Source organism: Ascidia mentula, chromosome 1 (genome assembly GCF_947561715.1).
Source record: "Ascidia mentula chromosome 1, kaAscMent1.1, whole genome shotgun sequence".
Classification (NCBI taxonomy): domain Eukaryota; kingdom Metazoa; phylum Chordata; class Ascidiacea; order Phlebobranchia; family Ascidiidae; genus Ascidia; species Ascidia mentula.
The window spans coordinates 7,909,421-7,931,274 of NC_138566.1; the positions used below are offsets into that span (position 1 = coordinate 7,909,421).

Consider the following 21,854-nt stretch of genomic DNA (forward strand, 5'->3'; position numbering starts at 1 on the left):
TTTATAATATTTAACAGAACAACGAACACTAAGGCGTGTTTCGAAACAATTCCAAAATGGATCGCACGAACATCAGTTATTTACAAGTAATCATGTTTCCCAACAACCAGGGCGTTGGAAACGCAAATTTTGGTTTCGAATTATAATTTCTTTTCGAATAACGTTTGCAATTTTCTCAGCCGACGATAAATCTGCGTAAATTTAATGTTTACTTTGAAGTAAAGCAAAGTGGTGATTGTTTTCATTACAAGTAATCGGGCGTCCCTTCAACCGTGCAGGCAGTGTTGCCAGGTAAAATTTTCTAAAACCGCCCAACGCCTTGCCAAAACTAGCCCAAAAACCGTCCAAACAAGACATTTCTGAAACAAGCCCAAAACCAGCCCAATTTTACTCTGACTTAGCTTGAAATCGACAACTGTTAGTGAATTGTCGCACTCAGTAGCTTTAACCTACCGCGGTTACGTTTTTTCACATTTGGTTCTGACCATGGCGCTACCTATTACGTTTTCTTTAATTGCAAGGAGCATTAATACATAGCAAAAACATTGCAATATTTGATGAATTTGGGTCATAATATAACTAAAACTAACAACTTTAAAAAACGCAATCAATTAAAACATGTATTTTTACAACTACAAAATCTCGTACATCTGTATTCCGTAGTTTCGTCATACGCGTGTGTAAAGCGATCAAACGTGGAAGCTGTAAGCATTATGGCAAAAAAATTTACCCACTACGAAAGACCTCTTGACTGCATTGTTTTCTCAAGCAATCCTTAGTTCATTGGTTACTATATTTTTTAAATTTGTTTGCAAAAATAAAATTTTCTCAGCACCATTGCTGCTTTGCAAAAACGACTCCAGTTGCATGGTTCAAGTTTCTGTCGCACCCACCCACTGCGTGTTTCTCTGAACGCATTATTACTCTCTGCGCCGTACGATTGTTTCGTTTGTCGGGAAATGAACGCATTGGTTTACTCTTGGTATGAGACATTAGTGCCAGAATGCGTGATTATAGGGGTTGAAAATGTCATTGGCGAACCCGCCCAATAAACCGCAACCCGCAACTCGTAAAAATAACCCGCAACTCGATGTTGAAAACCAGCCCAATTGGGCGGGAATACCGCCACCCTGGCAACCCTGCGTGCAGGTTTCGATCGTTTATGCAGTTTATTAGGCGTCTGGTTGTCCCTGGGCTTTTTTCTCTTAAGTTTTAAATGCCCAGCTGCGACTCGACCTACATTGCAAGTTATTTTTGCGTTGCCCCACTGTGTGGGAAATTAACTAGTGCGTCGTAACAGTGTTGGTGATGGTTTTACAAGGCTGTTAGCCACTATTTCAATTTACAAAAACGTCATGCAATATTGAACATGTTTTGTGAACAAAAGAAAAAAAACAATAAAAGCCTGTTTCGAACAGTTCCAAAATGTTCCGCACGTAGATCTCATTTGAATTCCCGTTTGAAAAATGCATGCAAACCAAATTTAGTTTTGATTTAACAACGAAATGCAAGTTGGTTTGGGTTCCGCCAATAAATTACTAAAATATCACACCACTTATGTTTATCAATAAAATTGTTACATAATTACGTCATAGATTTACAATAATAACAATCCACGAACTGCATGTTGCTATTCGAAAGTTTAAAGTTGTTATTTGTGTGAAAAGCAGTTTATTTTAATGTCAAGTTTACGCTAATTATGCGTAAATTGAATATTTACTTTGAAGTAAAGTAAAATTGTAATTGTTTTTATAATATTTAACAGAACAACGAACACTAAGGCGTGTTTCGAAACAATTCCAAAATGGATCGCACGAACATCAGTTATTTACAAGTAATCATGTTTCCCAACAACCAGGGCGTTGGAAACGCAAATTTTGGTTTCGAATTATAATTTCTTTTCGAATAACGTTTGCAATTTTCTCAGCCGACGATAAATCTGCGTAAATTTAATGTTTACTTTGAAGTAAAGCAAAGTGGTGATTGTTTTCATTACAAGTAATCGGGCGTCCCTTCAACCGTGCAGGCAGTGTTGCCAGGTAAAATTTTCTAAAACCGCCCAACGCCTTGCCAAAACTAGCCCAAAAACCGTCCAAACAAGACATTTCTGAAACAAGCCCAAAACCAGCCCAATTTTACTCTGACTTAGCTTGAAATCGACAACTGTTAGTGAATTGTCGCACTCAGTAGCTTTAACCTACCGCGGTTACGTTTTTTCACATTTGGTTCTGACCATGGCGCTACCTATTACGTTTTCTTTAATTGCAAGGAGCATTAATACATAGCAAAAACATTGCAATATTTGATGAATTTGGGTCATAATATAACTAAAACTAACAACTTTAAAAAACGCAATCAATTAAAACATGTATTTTTACAACTACAAAATCTCGTACATCTGTATTCCGTAGTTTCGTCATACGCGTGTGTAAAGCGATCAAACGTGGAAGCTGTAAGCATTATGGCAAAAAAATTTACCCACTACGAAAGACCTCTTGACTGCATTGTTTTCTCAAGCAATCCTTAGTTCATTGGTTACTATATTTTTTAAATTTGTTTGCAAAAATAAAATTTTCTCAGCACCATTGCTGCTTTGCAAAAACGACTCCAGTTGCATGGTTCAAGTTTCTGTCGCACCCACCCACTGCGTGTTTCTCTGAACGCATTATTACTCTCTGCGCCGTACGATTGTTTCGTTTGTCGGGAAATGAACGCATTGGTTTACTCTTGGTATGAGACATTAGTGCCAGAATGCGTGATTATAGGGGTTGAAAATGTCATTGGCGAACCCGCCCAATAAACCGCAACCCGCAACTCGTAAAAATAACCCGCAACTCGATGTTGAAAACCAGCCCAATTGGGCGGGAATACCGCCACCCTGGCAACCCTGCGTGCAGGTTTCGATCGTTTATGCAGTTTATTAGGCGTCTGGTTGTCCCTGGGCTTTTTTCTCTTAAGTTTTAGATGCCCAGCTGCGACTCGACCTACATTGCAAGTTATTTTTGCGTTGCCCCACTGTGTTGGAAATTAACTAGTGCGTCGTAACAGTGTTGGTGATGGTTTTACAAGGCTGTTAGCCACTATTTCAATTTACAAAAACGTCATGCAATATTGAACATGTTTTGTGAACAAAAGAAAAAAAACAATAAAAGCCTGTTTCGAACAGTTCCAAAATGTTCCGCACGTAGATCTCATTTGAATTCCCGTTTGAAAAATGCATGCAAACCAAATTTAGTTTTGATTTAACAACGAAATGCAAGTTGGTTTGGGTTCCGCCAATAAATTACTAAAATATCACACCACTTATGTTTATCAATAAAATTGTTACATAATTACGTCATAGATTTACAATAATAACAATCCACGAACTGCATGTTGCTATTCGAAAGTTTAAAGTTGTTATTTGTGTGAAAAGCAGTTTATTTTAATGTCAAGTTTACGCTAATTATGCGTAAATTGAATATTTACTTTGAAGTAAAGTAAAATTGTAATTGTTTTTATAATATTTAACAGAACAACGAACACTAAGGCGTGTTTCGAAACAATTCCAAAATGGATCGCACGAACATCAGTTATTTACAAGTAATCATGTTTCCCAACAATCAGGGCGTTGGAAACGCAAATTTTGGTTTCGAATTATAATTTCTTTTCGAATAACGTTTGCAATTTTCTCAGCCGACGATAAATCTGCGTAAATTTAATGTTTACTTTGAAGTAAAGCAAAGTGGTGATTGTTTTCATTACAAGTAATCGGGCGTCCCTTCAACCGTGCAGGCAGTGTTGCCAGGTAAAATTTTCTAAAACCGCCCAACGCCTTGCCAAAACTAGCCCAAAAACCGTCCAAACAAGAAATTTCTGAAACAAGCCCAAAACCAGCCCAATTTTACTCTGACTTAGATTGAAATCGACAACTGTTAGTGAATTGTCGCACTCAGTAGCTTTAACCTACCGCGGTTACGTTTTTTCACATTTGGTTCTGACCATGGCGCTACCTATTACGTTTTCTTTAATTGCAAGGAGCATTAATACATAGCAAAAACATTGCAATATTTAATGAATTTGGGTCATAATATAACTAAAACTAACAACTTTAAAAAACGCAATCAATTAAAACATGTATTTTTACAACTACAAAATCTCGTACATCTGTATTCCGTAGTTTCGTCATACGCGTGTGTAAAGCGATCAAACGTGGAAGCTGTAAGCATTATGGCAAAAAAATTTACCCACTACGAAAGACCTCTTGACTGCATTGTTTTCTCAAGCAATCCTTAGTTCATTGGTTACTATATTTTTTAAATTTGTTTGCAAAAATAAAATTTTCTCAGCACCATTGCTGCTTTGCAAAAACGACTCCAGTTGCATGGTTCAAGTTTCTGTCGCACCCACCCACTGCGTGTTTCTCTGAACGCATTATTACTCTCTGCGCCGTACGATTGTTTCGTTTGTCGGGAAATGAACGCATTGGTTTACTCTTGGTATGAGACATTAGTGCCAGAATGCGTGATTATAGGGGTTGAAAATGTCATTGGCGAACCCGCCCAATAAACCGCAACCCGCAACTCGTAAAAATAACCCGCAACTCGATGTTGAAAACCAGCCCAATTGGGCGGGAATACCGCCACCCTGGCAACCCTGCGTGCAGGTTTCGATCGTTTATGCAGTTTATTAGGCGTCTGGTTGTCCCTGGGCTTTTTTCTCTTAAGTTTTAAATGCCCAGCTGCGACTCGACCTACATTGCAAGTTATTTTTGCGTTGCCCCACTGTGTTGGAAATTAACTAGTGCGTCGTAACAGTGTTGGTGATGGTTTTACAAGGCTGTTAGCCACTATTTCAATTTACAAAAACGTCATGCAATATTGAACATGTTTTGTGAACAAAAGAAAAAAAACAATAAAAGCCTGTTTCGAACAGTTCCAAAATGTTCCGCACGTAGATCTCATTTGAATTCCCGTTTGAAAAATGCATGCAAACCAAATTTAGTTTTGATTTAACAACGAAATGCAAGTTGGTTTGGGTTCCGCCAATAAATTACTAAAATATCACACCACTTATGTTTATCAATAAAATTGTTACATAATTACGTCATAGATTTACAATAATAACAATCCACGAACTGCATGTTGCTATTCGAAAGTTTAAAGTTGTTATTTGTGTGAAAAGCAGTTTATTTTAATGTCAAGTTTACGCTAATTATGCGTAAATTGAATATTTACTTTGAAGTAAAGTAAAATTGTAATTGTTTTTATAATATTTAACAGAACAACGAACACTAAGGCGTGTTTCGAAACAATTCCAAAATGGATCGCACGAACATCAGTTATTTACAAGTAATCATGTTTCCCAACAACCAGGGCGTTGGAAACGCAAATTTTGGTTTCGAATTATAATTTCTTTTCGAATAACGTTTGCAATTTTCTCAGCCGACGATAAATCTGCGTAAATTTAATGTTTACTTTGAAGTAAAGCAAAGTTGTGATTGTTTTCATTACAAGTAAACAGGCGTCCCTTCAACCGTGCAGGTTTCGATCGTTTATGCAGTTTATTAGGCGTCTGGTTGTCCCTGGGCTTAGATGCCCAGCTGCGACTCGACCTACATTGCAAGTTGTTTTTGCGTTGCCCCACTGTGTTGGAATTTAACTAGTGCGTCGTAACAGTGTTGGTGTTAGTTATTTAAAGCTGTTAGCTGTTTAAAAAAAAATGAAAATTTTTTGTATAAAACGCATAAGAACGAAAGCTGAAGCGCATTTCGAAACCGCACCAAAGATCAGTGTTAGTCAAGCAAATAAGCCGTACCAGAAAAAGAATAATTCAGCGCCGCGGCAGTAGTGCAATTGTTATTATTTCTGGGTAGATTGAGCCCTGATGATATTTGAATGAAAAATCTTTTAACAGTTTATTTTATTTTTTTTTTTTTAAATTGACGCTTTATTCTGTAACCAATAGTTATTCACTCTAATGAAAGAAGGTTTTATGTCAAATTATTTTCGGCTACATTGATTTCAAAGTCTTTGTTCGGCACAGTTTTTCTTTGTCAAAGTTACGTGGTTCAGCGGAGGGCGAAATGGACAATTTCAGAAGGAGAAAGTTGTTTGCCAAGTAAGCTTAATTAACTTTTTTTTTTGAAAAAATGCTTGTTCTTTAATTTTAACTTTTGTGTGTTTTAAGTTGATGTTAAGTTTTGGTAGTGATGTATCGAAGCTTCGGTTAACCGAATTTATTTAAAAAATTTTATCAACAATAGCGTGTGGACCGCATGAAAAATTTTTAATACTATGAAGATCACAGTCTTTTGTGCGAAAAATCTTTTTTCTATAATTGTGTTTCACACATGACGTAACAATTAGCTATTACGAATGCGAGTTATTTATGTAAGTCGTAGCATTTACGATGCAGTTGATTGGTGACCGCGGTCAAACACATTTCGTTGCGATACACTTATAGGTGTTTAAAAAACTCAACAATAATGTAATGTACATGTTCTGTGCTTATTCTTCACCATTTTTTTGAACATTCTATGACCCGGAACATCATTAAATTAACACTTGTATGCAGCGCCCAGAGAAACAGCGAATAATTAGTGTCTGAATGAATCAATAGGTTTACAAGATTTTATACTGTTGTTTTTGTTTTTTTCAGGAAAGCAAAAAAAGACCAAAGGTTAGAGTTTGCTAATGTCTTGTGTTATGTAACAAAGATTTTACCACTTCACTAATTTGCAGAAAAAAAATTGAGCGATATCACCATAAAAGGAGAAAAGACCGCAAACACTCAAAAAAAATGTTCAACCCAGAAAGCAACATAAAAAGTATGCTTTATAAGTTACATAAATTTTATTCTAGGTTAGTCAATTAAAAACTAAAGTAAAATACGTGTAAAATTTTTGGATATGCCTTCAGTAACGTTTAATATACTTTGTAGAATCATCAAGTGGTTTGAGGGAATGCCATGCATGTGATAAGCTGTATAAAAATGTCACATACCACTACAAAACATACCATCCAGACATGGACAAGTCAGAATTCCTGTATGCCAGTAGGGCGAAGAAAAACAGAATTGGAAAGTATCAAAATTTTGAGGGACACTTCTGTCCCATTTGCGGAAGGGCAGTAAAGAATTTATCTAAGCATTATGAAAATTTACATAAAACAATCGACACCAAATCCAAGCAATTTCAAACTCTTGTTGCAAAGACCCAGATTGGTTCTTTGCAATCTGTAATAACTAAATATGAGGAGCACTTATCAAAGTTTGGAGTAGGGAAACGCAAAAGAGTTGACAAGGCAGTGGCCCACTCAAATGCCAACCAAATAAGAACTTTAATACCAACTATTGAAGTATTTAAAAACCCCCAAAAGATTTTTGAAAATTTAGAGCAACATTTGAAAGGTGAAGGTCAAGTTTCATCGAAAGTTGCATATTTGTCTACATTACTGAATTTCCTTAGATTTTACAAAAACAATCAGTTTGATTTGATTTCCGAGAAATGTTTAAATTTAGTGCATTCGGAAACAATGGACCTGCATGCACGCATAAACAAAGAGAAAAAGAGAAGAGAATTTTACACTAAAGAAAAATCCAGAAAGAAGTTGTCCAACATAAAATCAAATGCATATAATGCCATACTACAGTACGAAAAAAGCGAAGAATTCAAGAGAGTTGCAAGAATTAGAGCCATGTCTGAATCCCAAGTTGGAAACGAAAACCTGCAACTATTGTATGGGGATATTTTCTGCAGGGTGATATGCAGACTAGGCTGTAGACCATCTGTAATGATTGGTCTCCTCATTAGAGAGCTCCAGGACTATGAAAAAACTGACGAGGGCAATTACTCAATTCTGGTGGTGGACCAGAAGGACAAGCAACCGGCGTGCATTGTTTTAAATGCACTTGAATTACAAGACATTGAAACCACCAGTAAATTGGCTTGGATGTATCACAAGATAAAACCTACAGGGCAGTCACCAGTTTTTCCAACAACGTCAGCAAGAAACTTAGCAGCAACAGGCTCATTTAAAATGACAAATGCAGAATTTTCAAAAATTTTTAAAAAGGTTATTCCTTTTGTGTTTGAAAACACATCTTTAACGGCGACTGAAGTACGAAAACTCATACACACATGGATGGCAGATGAGCCAAAAGAGGTTCAAATTGCTGTGGCAAAAGCCTCTGGTCATTCACTTGCTGTTGCTGACCAAGTATATAATGTACAACACCCACACAGAAGGGTTGAAAAGGCTCGACTGTTGTTGGAGGCTCGTGCCTCTACATCTGGTAAGTGTTGTGTGTGATTTGTATTATATTAAATATATTTCTTCAGTGAATGGTTAACTTTTTATTTGTTTTTGACAGATGTTCAACCAGCACCATCACAACAACAAGATGATTTGCAAGGTTTGCACTATTGATTGCCTCTGTATAGTTAAATGTTTAAAGACAAAATAAAATATGGTTAACCTTTCAATTGTTTTTGACAGATGTTCAACCAGCACCATCACAACAACAAGATGATTTGCAAGGTTTGCACTATTGATTGCCTCTGTATAGTTAAATGTTTAAAGACAAAATAAAATGTGGTTAACCTTTCAATTGTTTTTGACAGATGTTCAACCAGCACCATCACAACAACAAGATGATTTGCAAGGTTTGCACTATTGATTGCCTCTGTATAGTTAAATGTTTAAAGACAAAATAAAATATGGTTAACCTTTCAATTGTTTTTGACAGATGTTCAACCAGCACCATCACAACAAGATGATTTGCAAGGTTTGCACTATTGATTGCCTCTGCATAGTTAAGTGTTTAAAGACAAAATAAAATGTGGTTAACCTTTCAATTGTTTTTGACAGATGTTCAACCAGCACCATCACAACAACAAGATGATTTGCAAGGTTTGCACTATTGATTGCCTCTGTATAGTTAAATGTTTAAAGACAAAATAAAATGTGGTTAACCTTTTGATTGTTTTTGATAGATGTTCAACCAGCACCATCACAACAACAAGATGATTTGCAAGGTTTGCACTATTGATTGCCTCTGTATAGTTAAATGTTTAAAGACAAAATAAAATGTGGTTAACCTTTCAATTGTTTTTGACAGATGTTCAACCAGCACCATCACAACAACAAGATGATTTGCAAGGTTTGCACTATTGATTGCCTCTGTATAGTTAAATGTTTAAAGACAAAATAAAATGTGGTTAACCTTTTGATTGTTTTTGACAGATGTTCAACCAGCACCATCACAACAACAAGATGATTTGCAAGGTAATGAATACGAACAAATTACTAAAATATTGTTAAAGTGTTTATCTTTGTCTGGCTTTTTGTTTTGTAGAGGTCAAGTTTATTCGAGTAGTGTTCTTGGATGATGGTGAATGCCTTGACATCTACCGGATTACAGATTTGAAAACGGAAGGCCGAAAGAAAATAAAACACTTTGAAGAAATAAAGGTGAAAGATTTGTGCTTCGCTCGCTGGCCTGGAAACAAACTGTTTTACAAGGCAGGGAGAATTGCCAAAGATGAAGGTAAAATGAATTATCAGTTCTAATTTTGTTAAGCATAATAGAATCATGAGTTGTTTTTGAATGCTGGGAAACAGTACATAATTTAAGCTTTTTTTCTGTGAACAGGTCGGTCAAGCTGCACACATTCTGATTCAGAGGCCTCAAATATGTCCCCATCAAAACCAAAAAGCTAACAATGAAATGCAATTTCAGCCTTTGATTAATGTTGTTAGTTTACATTAACGTTTTTGAGTGTGAATGGTCTGATTATTTCTGTCAAGTGTTATGCTGTAAATGACTTAGTTTACTTAAAATTGCCTTCAAATGCTTTAATATTTCTGCTGGTACCAAGTGTACGCTGTGAATGACTTTGTTCACTTATAGAAAAATTGCCTTCAAATGCTTTAATATTTCTACTGGTACCAAGTGTTTGCTGTAAATGACTTAGTTTACTTAAAATTGCCTTCAAATACTTTAATATTTCTGCTGGTACCAAGTGTTTGCTGTAAATGACTTAGTTTACTTAAAATTGCCTTCAAATGCTTTAATATTTCTGCTGGTACCAAGTGTTTGCTGTAAATGACTTTGTTCACTTAAAATTGCCTTCAAATGCTTTAATATTTCTGCTGGTACCAAGTGTTTGCTGTAAATGACTTTGTTCACTTAAAATTGCCTTCAAATGCTTTAATATTTCTGCTGGTACCAAGTGTTTGCTGTAAATGACTTTGTACACTTAAAATTGCCTTCAAATGCTTTAATATTTCTGCTGGTACCAAGTGTTTGCTGTAAATGACTTTGTTCACTTAAAATTGCCTTCAAATGCTTTAATATTTCTGCTGGTACCAAGTGTTTGCTGTAAATGACTTTGTTCACTTAAAATTGCCTTCAAATGCTTTAATATTTCTGCTGATACCAAGTGTTTGCTGTAAATGACTTTGTTCACTTAAAATTGCCTTCAAATGCTTTAATATTTCTGCTGGTACCAAGTGTTTGCTGTAAATGACTTTGTTCACTTAAAATTGCCTTCAAATGCTTTAATCTTTCTGCTGGTACCAAGTGTTTGCTGTAAATGACTTTGTTCACTTAAAATTGCCTTCAAATGCTTTAATGTTTCTGCTGATACCAAGTGTACGCTGTAAATGACTTTGTTCACTTAAAATTGCCTTCAAATGCTTTAATATTTCTGCTGGTACCAAGTGTTTGCTGTAAATGACTTTGTTCACTTAAAATTGCCTTCAAATGCTTTAATCTTTCTGCTGGTACCAAGTGTTTGCTGTAAATGACTTTGTTCACTTAAAATTGCCTTCAAATGCTTTAATGTTTCTGCTGGTACCAAGTGTACGCTGTAAATGACTTTGTTCACTTATAGAAAAATTGCCTTCAAATGCTTTAATATTTCTGCTGGTACCAAGTGTTTGCTGTAAATGACTTTGTTCACTTTTATAGAAAGTCCTTCAAATGCTTTCATAATTTTGCTAGTACTGAGTGTTATGCTGTACATTAATTTTCTTTATTCACTTTCCATCAAATAAAGTCTTTACGCTTAATAGTTCTGATGTATTTACATAATTTTGGGGATTTTTGACAGTTGTGATGTGTGTTGCTCAGCAAACTTATGTCGTTTCCGATTGGTTCACTGGCCAACGAGGTTACCGCCATGGAGAATACTTAGGTTCGAAAAGTCTTGCTACTTGTTTTGAATTGAATAAGGGTCAACCTTTTTTGAGACGTGTCAATCACCTAGAACGGCGCACGTTTTGGAGCAAATCATTCAATAAATCACAAACTATTTTGTTTATGAGTCTGAGAATCGCTGGGCTTTTTCTTATTGGTATCTTGTACCTGTAGGTCAAAAATGACTAGTGTAGCTTTTGCACTTTTAAATTAAATAAGGGTCAACCTTTTTTAAGACGCGTCATTCGCCTAGAACGGCGCACGTTTTGGAGCAAATCATTCAATAACTCACAAACTATTTTGTTTATGAGGCTGAGAATCACAGGGCTGTTTGCTATTGGTATCTTGCATGTGTAGTTTAAAAATCACTATTATAACTTCCGTACTTTAAAATGTAATATGGGTCAAACTTTTTTGAATCGCGTCAAGCCGTTTATTTGCTTGTTTCAACTTCAATTTTAATAAAATTTTGCAACGTGATACTACTGTCCATTTGATATCGGACTGTGGAAACCGTTTGCTTTTAATTACATTGACTTTAAATTGGAAAACGAATAGACGTTTTAAACAGCTTGATCCTTATTATCAACTCAAATACTACGAATTTCAGTCCTATGCATACAACAATGTGTTAGATATTGAATGATTATCGTTGAAACAGGCCGCTAATCAGAATTTCAAGTAGCTTGACCCTTATTAACTCCAAAACTACATAAGCCACAACATTAATCTTTGCAGTACTTATAGTGGATACCAACATGAAACAGCACAGCGAACTTCAGTCCTATGCATACAACAATGTGTTAGATATTGAATGATTATCGTTGAAACAGGCGCTAATCAGAATTTCAAGTAGCTTGACCCTTATTAACTCCAAAACTACTCAAGCCACAACATTAATCTTTGCAGTAGTATTAGAGGATGCCAACATTAAACAGTACAGCGAATTTCAGCACTGTACATCGAAAAATGTGTAGAATATTCGATGATTTGCCTTAAAACGGGCGCAAATTTTATGACGGTGGTTTGACGCGTTTTAAACATCTTGACCCTTATCAACTCTAAAAGTACGATAGCTACAGCATTCATGTTTGCAGTACTTATAGTGGATATCAACATGAAACAGCCCAGCGAATTTTAGCACTATGCATACAAAAATGTGTTAGATATTGAATGATTATCGTTGAAACAGGCGCTAATCAGAATTTCAAGTAGCTTGACCCTTATTAACTCCAAAACTACTTAAGCCACAACATTAATCTTTGCAGTAGTCTTAGAGGATGCCAACATTAAACATTACAGCGAATTTCAGCACTGTACATCGAAAAATGTGTAGGATATTCGATGATTTGCCTTAAAACGGGCGCAAATTCTATGACGGTGGTTTGACGCGTTTTCAACACCTTGACCCTTATCAACTCTAAAAGTACGATAGATACAGCATTCATCTTTGCAGAATTCATAGTGGATACGAACATGAAACAGCCCAGCGAATTTCAGCACTATGCATACAAAAATGTGTAAGATACTCGATGATTATCTTTAAAACAGTTGATTCGAATTTGATATAGCTTGTATCCACTGAAGTAGTAAACCTGCAACATTCATGAAAGTGCTCTTACGGGTCTATCCATCAGTTGAACAACACTATTCCGATATGAAATTTTTTTTTTAATTTTTTTCGCAATAGAAAATTTTGTTTACAGAAGTGAAATTTTATTTACAAACTCAAAATTTTGTTCTCAAAAGGGAAATTTTGTTTGCAAACTTGACATTTGGTTTACAAAAGGGAAACTATGATTTCGTTTGATGTTTACAAAAGAAATTGTAGTTCGTCGTGTTTCCGCCAAAGTTTTCACCTAGGATTGTTTGGCATTTTGATAGTGCATTATAAAAGTTTTCATAAAATCAACACCGAACATCTACCAAGCGTTTTCTCATTCCCCGCTACTTCCTAAAACAAATTAATGAATGCTTTTTGGTGTGGCAAGAAAAACATAAAACATGTAGCGTATTACGTTTTTCAATGATCGTCTTGACGTGGCTGCAGTATATATCTGCTAAATTTCAATTCGCTTGTATGTAAAAGTAAATACTAACATGCGATCACCTGTAAAAGACAAGGTTATTACGCGCTATACGTCAAAATAAAGAGAAGTTTTTCGGCATTGTCTGCTACATGACTGTGGTATTTGTCTGCTAAATTGCAAATCAATTAATTTAGTCCACCATTGCGACAATTAACAAGAATTTATATTTCCTAAATCGAAGTGTCCGACGAACATTTGCTACACCTACAGCTAAATCACGCAATTTGGGTTTGATTGTAATGCCAGTTGATGTAATCCAGTATTTCTATGATAAGATCGTTTAAGAACTAAGAATCAATCGCCAAATCAAGGCAAATTGTACCGCATATCTACATAGTCCTCTTGCGACACCATGCGAAAAATTGGAAATTTGAAAACAAAATTTCAAAACGAAAATTTCGTTTTCAAATTTTTTTTTTGTGTCGGACCGTGCTATAGGACGCAAGTTCTCCAGGCTTACGCAGAAGTCACTTGATTATTACAACGGACGATTTCTGGGTTACTTTTTCTTCAGCGTGCGTGCATTCGCGGTACGGTTTGGATATGTTATAATGCTTCTTTTACTTGGTGTAGGTTTTCTTATTAACACCCGAATGATTATAGGACTAGTTATTGCATAATACTGAATGGTACAATTGATTGATTTACACCAGAAATTCTTTTTTCCTAAATCATTTTTTTGTTTTTCAACTAATGTTCTAACACCGTTTTTGGTAAGCCACTGTTCCGACCCATTAGATCACATTGACCCTGTCTGCAGGTCACTAAAAACATTATTGGCTTTATTGCCTAGAACTGACATGTTGAAACACTTTATTGTGCATTTTGCAGGTTTTAAGTTACCTTACCATTTACTGCATTTTCTACGCCGGACGATCGAACGATATATCAGATTCAAACAATACTTCATACGGCGGTCCCACATTCCTTCAAAACTTCTCTTTTTGTGGCCCAAACGACTGTCAGGACCCGAACGTCACCCAGCGCAATCTGGTGCGATACGTCCCATCACAAACCACGGTGTATATCATGTTGGGCGCGTCTGGAGCTATGGTATTGATAGCTCTGATTGTTCAAGTATTTTTTGTCGAAAAGTCATGTCTTGAAGAGCTGGGCAAGGCAGTGAGCGATGTCGACCACGAGGTGTTACCGAGTGTTGAAATCGTCCTTTCTTCGAACGTTTCGTTGAACCAAAGAAGTAAACCTATTCCTGTTCAGCCCCATGTCTTACGGTCGATTCCAATTGCTGAGAGTTTTAACACTCAGCCACTGAGGTTCAAGAAACAAACCAAAAGTGAAGTAAGTATATTCCCTCATCTTGTTAAATTAATAGAAAAAACGTCAGAAATGTGACTGCAAGGATCGGCGACGGATCTGCCTTTACAAATCAATGTAATATTCCTAGGGCTCCAAAAGAGTAACAGACGATCACACCAGTATCTTGTTAAATTCTTGATTTTATCACTGTTGGTTGCTCATCTTATTACAATGATTTAAATTGGTTGACCAACATAATTACGCATAGCAATTGATGACAACGTAGCAGATCGTATAGTAGACTAACGATATTTTTTCAGACATAGGTTGAGCCAATTTTTTTAAAGTTCATATCTTTTTCTTTTAACCAGGATTATCTAAGATTAGCCGTGGCGTCTGTGCGAGAAACGTTTAATCAGATGTTGCGGACGAAGCAACTCCTTATCATTCCTGTAACATTTTGTACCGGTTTAATGCAAGGCTTTATTTATGTTGAATTGCCCAGAGCGTTTGCCTCATGTATCATTGGTGTCCATCAGGTATGTGCACGTTTTTAACAGCATGAATTGTGAGTTACAAATGATTACAACAACCATATTTTTTGAGGTTGGATTGTGCATGATCAGTTTTAATATTGTGGGTGCTTTGATAACGGTGTTTGTGGGAAGATATTCCTCCAAAATCGAAGAACAAATATGTTTGCTGATATCTACGTTAGTTGATGTTGGCATTTCATTTATTTGCTTGTTTTGGATCCCGACCGAATCTACAACGTGGTTTGTTTACTGCTTGTTTGGATTAACAGGCATTGGAAACGGAATACGTATTCCAATAAGTACAGGTACTGCTGTGATGCAATGTTGGATTCAAGTAGAATATGTTAAAAGTCAATTTAATAGTGTGGTAAGACTGCTGGACGACATTCTTTGGTAAATTTTGTGCAGTAATACAACAGTTTACATATCACATAGATTACATCAATTGGTCACTTTTTCTTTAATTCAGACCACCTATACTGTGCAATGCTTCCACAAAAAATGAATTTTGTTGTTATTGCAGGCCTAAGTATTATTGATTATCCTGATTTTTTTGCCAGCCACAAAATATAATATGATAGTTTGTTTAATTTCAACATTATATTTTGCAGAAGCAAAATTACAAAACGCAAAATAATTATCCTCAAAGCTTTGTTTAATACAGATGCTCATGCTGCCTTCTTTCCCAACAACCAAGAGAAAGCTATGGTGGTTTGGTCCATATGGTATCTGGCCGGGTATGCCTTTCAGTTTGGTTGGAGCTCGGCTGTTTGTGTAAGATACAAGATCTACTTTCAACTTGGTCTGCTTGTATTCAGCATGGCAACCTACAGTAGGTCATTTGCAATGTAGTAACTATAAAATTTAAAAGTTTAAACCTTTGCAGGTGTTGCTGAAGGTTTGCACAGAAAAGAAAATCGTGTTAAAACATCTTCGTCAGGCCTCCAATAGCCGCCCATTTGTAGGATTAGACTTTTCTGCAAATTTTGATTTTCATTCATAATTATCTGATAAAAGTTTCTTAAAAGGAACATAAATTTTCAACCAGAGTGTTAAAGAATTTTGCTGGTCTGTTTCTCAATAAACAGTTTTACAACAAGCGATATTAATACTTTGGCGGGTCCTGCCACACTCGGGTACTCGAATTCACTAATGACACATTTAATTTTTAAGTTTGTTTAATTTCCAAATGAACCAATATTGAAACAACACTAAACCAAGAGTAACCAATGCAAACGTAACAGCGTTTAACACATATTGTCCTTTTGCATTACAAAATGCTTGTACATTTGCTTGGTCAGATAAGCGTGCTCATGCGTTAAGGTTAGACAGGTTGTTCCCAAGATTTTACCCAAAATAAGTGATTGCGAAAGAACAAGCTAACCGCGTCACTGTTGTTATGATGATGATGACGAACAAAAACGAGAAAAGGAATGTAAAGTTCAAATTGCTGCGTATGTAATATTGTGGTTATTTAAGGGTGGCGATACGGACTGATTGCGAAGGAGTAAAAAAAATATTTTGTAGATCCCAAATTTTTGGCTTTGTTTTGATTTTTAGATATCGGGACATCAAAAAGATTGCCTACAAGTCCCTCTGAGCAACAATGGCATAAATATACAAAATATAACTTTAAACATGATGATGATTATGAACCACGTGAGGTTCCAACTTAAGTAACAGATATGAACGGAACCTGATTCATCACGGGAACAATTGTGGCGCTGCCACATTGAGTAGCTTTTTCGTTGAAACAAGATGAAAATCACTTCCAACATCGGTACGTGACGACACTCCTATTGTAGACGAGCGCCTACAGACACATGGGTGATTAGGAATCCCGTACACAAAAACATATGGCTTCACAATTATCATCAGGAGATATAAATGATATTGCGAAGTTTTGTGTTTTATTAGGGTTGTGTTGTGGAAAAATGCTAATTTCGTAACGAAAAACACTCTACCACGAATAAACTATGCAGAAACGTAACAGCATTTAATGCGACGTATTTCCCCTCAGCACCAACGAATTCGTTTATTTAGGGCTAAATGCCTTACTTGAAAAAAGTTCGCGCACACGTACAGAAAATAAAGACGACATGCAGCAACAAGTGACCATTTGACAGCGAGGAACTTGAGGAAAACAGGCGCAAAGGAGTTGCTGAATAGGATTGTCGTAATATATATTGTTGTGGCTGAAGTCACACCTGTATTAAGTTGTAAAAATATCACAAGTTTGTGTAAAAAATAAAGAAACATATTGCTTTCTTCAAAGGCACACATCAGTATTGAATGCAAATGTTAGGTTTTACATACTGTTCCGTCTTACCCAAACCGTCGACTACATCTTCGCGCAGCAATATACTTAAAAACAGGGAACGAATTGACGTGAGCACCGAAAACATTACTGCGGTGCTATTGACTGGTGTCGTGACGTACTTCAACGCTGCAAATTCGATGGTAAAAAACGCTTGTTTTGCTTCGTCAGCCAAGCGCTACGTGTTAACGTCCTGGCAAATAAAAAAGTTGTTGCAAATATTTTACCAAGGCAAGTGTTAAAGAAGGTATCACTGGCTGACCCAGTCACATTTGTTATAATAATGATGGCAAACGAACATGAGAAACGGAATTTAAAGTTTAAGTTTGCACAGTTTGTGATTAGTTCTACTATCAGTTTAGGTGCCTACAACTCACTGGTATCACTGCAATCCAGTATCAATATTGTCGACGGTTTGGGTAAGACTTGGAAGTGAGAAAAGTAGATTTTTTTAGTTATTATTACTGTCTTGTAAACCAACGTAATTGTTTTTGGCACGTAATGATAAAACATCTTTTTCATCACAGGTGTGACTTCAACCACAACAATATATGTTACAACAGTTGTATTCAGCATCTTTTTTGCGCCTGTTGTCCTCAAATTCTTGACAGTTAAATGGTCTCTAGCTGTTGCACTCGGGCTATATTTTCTGTACATTTGCGCAAACTATTTTGCAAGTAAGTTAAACTGAAGACTGAAAAACAGCAAAAAGTTTCTGTGATGGTTTCATAAACTAGACTAAATTAAATAAAAATAAAAATTTTCCGAAATTACGAACAGAACGTATGTCTAAATAAGTTGCGTTGCATCATCAAAACTTTCTTTTGTTTTTCTGCTTGTGCACAGATATTTATATGCTCGTTGCCTTTGGAGTGCTAGTTGGCGTAGCTGAGGCACTGGCTTGGCCATCTTTCATGGTTTATTGCGTGAATTTCGGACGCAAGTTCTCCAGGCTTACGCAGAAGCCACTTGATTATTACAACGGACGGTTTATGGGTTACTTTTTCTTCAGCGTGCGTGCATTCGCGGTGCGGTTTGGATATGTTATGATGCTTCTTGTTCTAGGTGTAGGTTTCATATTAACACCCGAATGATCATAGGACTATAGTTATTGCATCATGCTAATGGTACAATTAACTGATTTACGCCAGAAATTCTTTTTTCCTAGATAATTTTCTTGTTTTTCAACTAATGTTCTAACACCGTTTTTGATGAGCCACTGTTCCGACCTATTATATCACAATGACCCTGTCTGCAGGTCACTAAAACATTATTGGCTTCATTGCCTGGAACTTACATGTTGAAACACTTTATTGTACATTTTGCAGGTTTTAGGTTTCCTTGCCATTTACTGCATTTTCTACGCCGGACGATCGAACGATATATCAGCTTCAAACAATACTTTATACGGCGGTCCCACACTCCGGCAAAACTTCTCTTTTTGTGGCCCAAACGACTGTCAGGACCCGAACGTTACCCAGCGCAATCTGGTGCAATACGTCCCTCCACAAACCACGGTGTATATCATGTTGGGCGTGTCTGGAGCTATAATATTGATAGCTCTAACTGTTCAAGTATTTTTTGTCGAAAAGCCATGTCTTGAGGAGCTGGTCAAGGCAGTGAGCGATGTCGACCACGAGGAGTTACCGAATGTTGAAATCGTCCTTTCTTCAACCGTTTCGTTCGACAAAAAAAGTAAACCTATTCCTGTTCAGCCCCATGTCTTACGGCCGATTCCAATTGCCGAGAGTTTTAACACTCAGCCACTGAGTTTCAAGAAACAAACCAAAAGAGAAGTAAATATATTCCTTCATCTTGTTAAATTATGGATTTTATCACTGTTGGTTGTTCATGTTATTACAATAATTTAAATTGGTTGACCAACATAATTTCGCATGGCAATTGATGATAGCGTAGATCGTATTAGTAGACTAACGATATTTTTTAGACATAGCTTGGGACAATTTTTTTAAGTTCATATCCTTCTCGTTTAACCAGGATTATCTGAGATTAGCCGTTGCATCTTTGCGAGAAACGTTTAATCAGATGTTGCAGACGAAGCAACTCCTTATCATTCCTCTAACATTTTGTACCGGTTTAATGCAAGGTTTTATTTATGTCGAAATGGTCAGAGCGTTTGCCTCATGTATCATTGGTGTCGATCAGGTATGTGCACGTTCTTGTGCTATTTGTGCACGTTTTAAACAGCATTAATTGTAAGTTACAAATGATTACAACAACCATATTTTCTGAGGTTGGCTTGTGCATGATCAATTTTAATGTTATGGATGCTTTGATGACGGTGTTTGTGGGAAGATATTCCTCCAAAATCGGAAGACAAGGACTTTTGCTGATATCTACGTTAGTTGATGTTGGTATTTATTTTGTTTGCTTGTTTTGGATCCCGACCGAATCTACAAAGTGGTTTGTTTACTGCTTGTTTGGACTAGAGGGCATTGGAAACGGAATTCGTATCCCAATGAGTTCAGGTACTGGTGTGATGCAATATTGGATTCAAGTAGAATGTGCTAAAAGTCAAAAGAACAATTTGATTGTGTGGTAATTGCCAAAAAAAACACTGCATCTAGGCCAGTTCAACAGTACTATTTGAGGAAGCAAAATTACAAAACGCAAAATAATAATCCTCAAAGCTTTGTTTAATACAGATGCTCATTCCACCTTCTTTCCCAACAACCAAGAGAAAGCTATGGTGGTTTGGTCCATATGGTACCTGGCCGGGTATGCCTTTCAGTTTGGTTGGAGCACGGCAGTTTGTGTAAGATACAGGATCTACTTTCAGCTTGGTCTGCTTGTATTCAGCATAACAACTTACAGTAAGTCACTTGCAATTTAGTAACTATGAAATTTAAAAGTTTTAACCTTTGCAGGTGTTGCTGAAGGTTTGCACAGAAAAGAAAATCGTATTAAAACATCTTCGTCAGGCCTCCAATAGCCGCCGATTTGTAGGATTAGACTTTTCTGCAAATTTTGATTTACATTCATAATTATCTAATAAAAGTTTCTTAAAGGAACATAAATTTTCAACCAGAGTGTTAAAGAATTTTGCTGGTCTGTTTCTCAATAAACAGTTTTACAACAAGCGTTACTAAAAATGCTTGGTAGTTTAGTGCAGTTATTCACATACTTTGGCGGGTCCTGGCACACTGGGATACTCGAATTCACTAATGACACATTGAATTTTTAGGTTTGTTTAATTTTCAAATGAACCAATATTGAAACAACACTAAACCAAGAGTAACCAATGCAAACGTAACAGCGTTTAACACACATTGTCCTTTTGCGTTACAAATTGTTTATTACAAAGGCGAATGCCCTTTAAGCACACACTAAATACTTTTACAATAGCGTGTATAATTTTTCCATAGGTTGGATGTTACACAACATGCTGAAACTCTTTGATCACTTGGTAATTAGTTCAATATTCACGACACACCTGCGCGTCGCGGCACACAGTTTGAGAAACCCTTGTTTAGGGCACTATGGCAGATTAGGGCACGCTAGCATGTCACCACCTTCGTGATAGACAGCAACAGGATACCAATGTAATTCAAAACCAGACGAGATGAACTTGCAACGCTGCAAGTTTAAGGGTAAAAAGACGTAGTTTTGCTTTGTCAGATAAGCGTGCTCATGCGTTAAGGTTAGACAGGTTGTTCCCAAGATTTTACCCAAAATAAGTGATTGCGAAAGAACAAGCTAACCGCGTCACTGTTGTTACGATGATGATGACGAACGGACACGAGAAAAGGAATGTAAAGTTCAAATTGCTGCGTAAGTAATAGTGTGGTTATTCAAGCGTTGCGATACGGACTGATTGCGGAGGAGTAAAAAAAAATATTTTGTAGATCCCGAATCTTCGGCTTTGTTTTGATTTTTGGATATCGGGTCATCAAAAAGGTTACCTTCAAGTCACTCTGAGCAACAATGGCATAAATATACAAAATATGACTTTACCAACGATCCATGATACGCCCATGTGTTTTCTCTTGTTGCCTGCGGCCGCGGTACCACGCAAGTAGGTCATCTGCCATTGTTGCTCAGAGTGACTTGGAGGTATTTGGCACCAGCAGCCAAAATGTTCGGCCAGTTTTACCACTGGAAGTAGGAAACGTAAATTTTGTTTTGCACGTGCAAGTTTCGAAATATGATCAACCACAGCACAATCTACTGCACAATTGATTTAGCTGATTTCTTTCACACCAAAACTTTCGATAAGGCAACAGAGACAAACAACTCTGTATATAACTTGTGGAGGGTTCGATAAGGCATTCACCCATGCACAAAGCTTTACAAAACCACAATACTTATAATAAACAAAGGTGTAATTATAATATTGATTATGTATTTGCTGTTATATTTCTGCAAGGTTCATTACCTGAAGCATTTACGAACGCATTCACGTAACTTCCAACGACCTTTTTGAAAACTATCACGACTATTAAAAAGTGATGT

At 36.5% G+C, this 21,854-nt stretch overlaps 3 protein-coding genes and 1 long non-coding RNA gene across 4 annotated transcripts; all 4 read left to right on the forward strand.

Moving 5' to 3' along the window:
* Positions 1-6,052: 6,052 nt before the first annotated feature.
* LOC145905886 (uncharacterized) lies at positions 6,053-10,127 on the forward strand. The gene is made up of 13 exons (XM_082993207.1): positions 6,053-6,099; positions 6,640-6,660; positions 6,723-6,808; positions 6,922-8,283; positions 8,353-8,394; positions 8,478-8,519; positions 8,603-8,644; positions 8,850-8,891; positions 8,975-9,016; positions 9,100-9,141; positions 9,225-9,266; positions 9,337-9,528; positions 9,634-10,127. Exons 1-13 carry the CDS (start codon positions 6,065-6,067, stop codon positions 9,699-9,701), a joined length of 2,058 nt encoding a protein of 685 aa, XP_082849333.1. The 5' UTR covers positions 6,053-6,064; the 3' UTR covers positions 9,702-10,127.
* A 4,194-nt stretch (positions 10,128-14,321) lies between these two features.
* Positions 14,322-16,015, forward strand: LOC145904834 (protein unc-93 homolog A-like). The gene is made up of 5 exons (XM_082992404.1): positions 14,322-14,570; positions 14,900-15,067; positions 15,135-15,241; positions 15,676-15,896; positions 15,951-16,015. Exons 1-5 carry the CDS (start codon positions 14,322-14,324, stop codon positions 16,013-16,015), a joined length of 810 nt encoding a protein of 269 aa, XP_082848530.1.
* A 1,649-nt stretch (positions 16,016-17,664) lies between these two features.
* Positions 17,665-19,595, forward strand: LOC145904993 (UNC93-like protein). The gene is made up of 6 exons (XM_082992415.1): positions 17,665-17,800; positions 17,909-18,058; positions 18,228-18,448; positions 18,710-19,177; positions 19,380-19,547; positions 19,590-19,595. Exons 1-6 carry the CDS (start codon positions 17,665-17,667, stop codon positions 19,593-19,595), a joined length of 1,149 nt encoding a protein of 382 aa, XP_082848541.1.
* Positions 19,596-19,827: 232 nt separating this feature from the next.
* LOC145917874 (uncharacterized) lies at positions 19,828-20,341 on the forward strand. The gene is made up of 3 exons (XR_014405729.1): positions 19,828-19,870; positions 20,048-20,215; positions 20,270-20,341. It is a non-coding gene; the product is annotated as an uncharacterized LOC145917874 (long non-coding RNA).
* Positions 20,342-21,854: the final 1,513 nt, after the last annotated feature.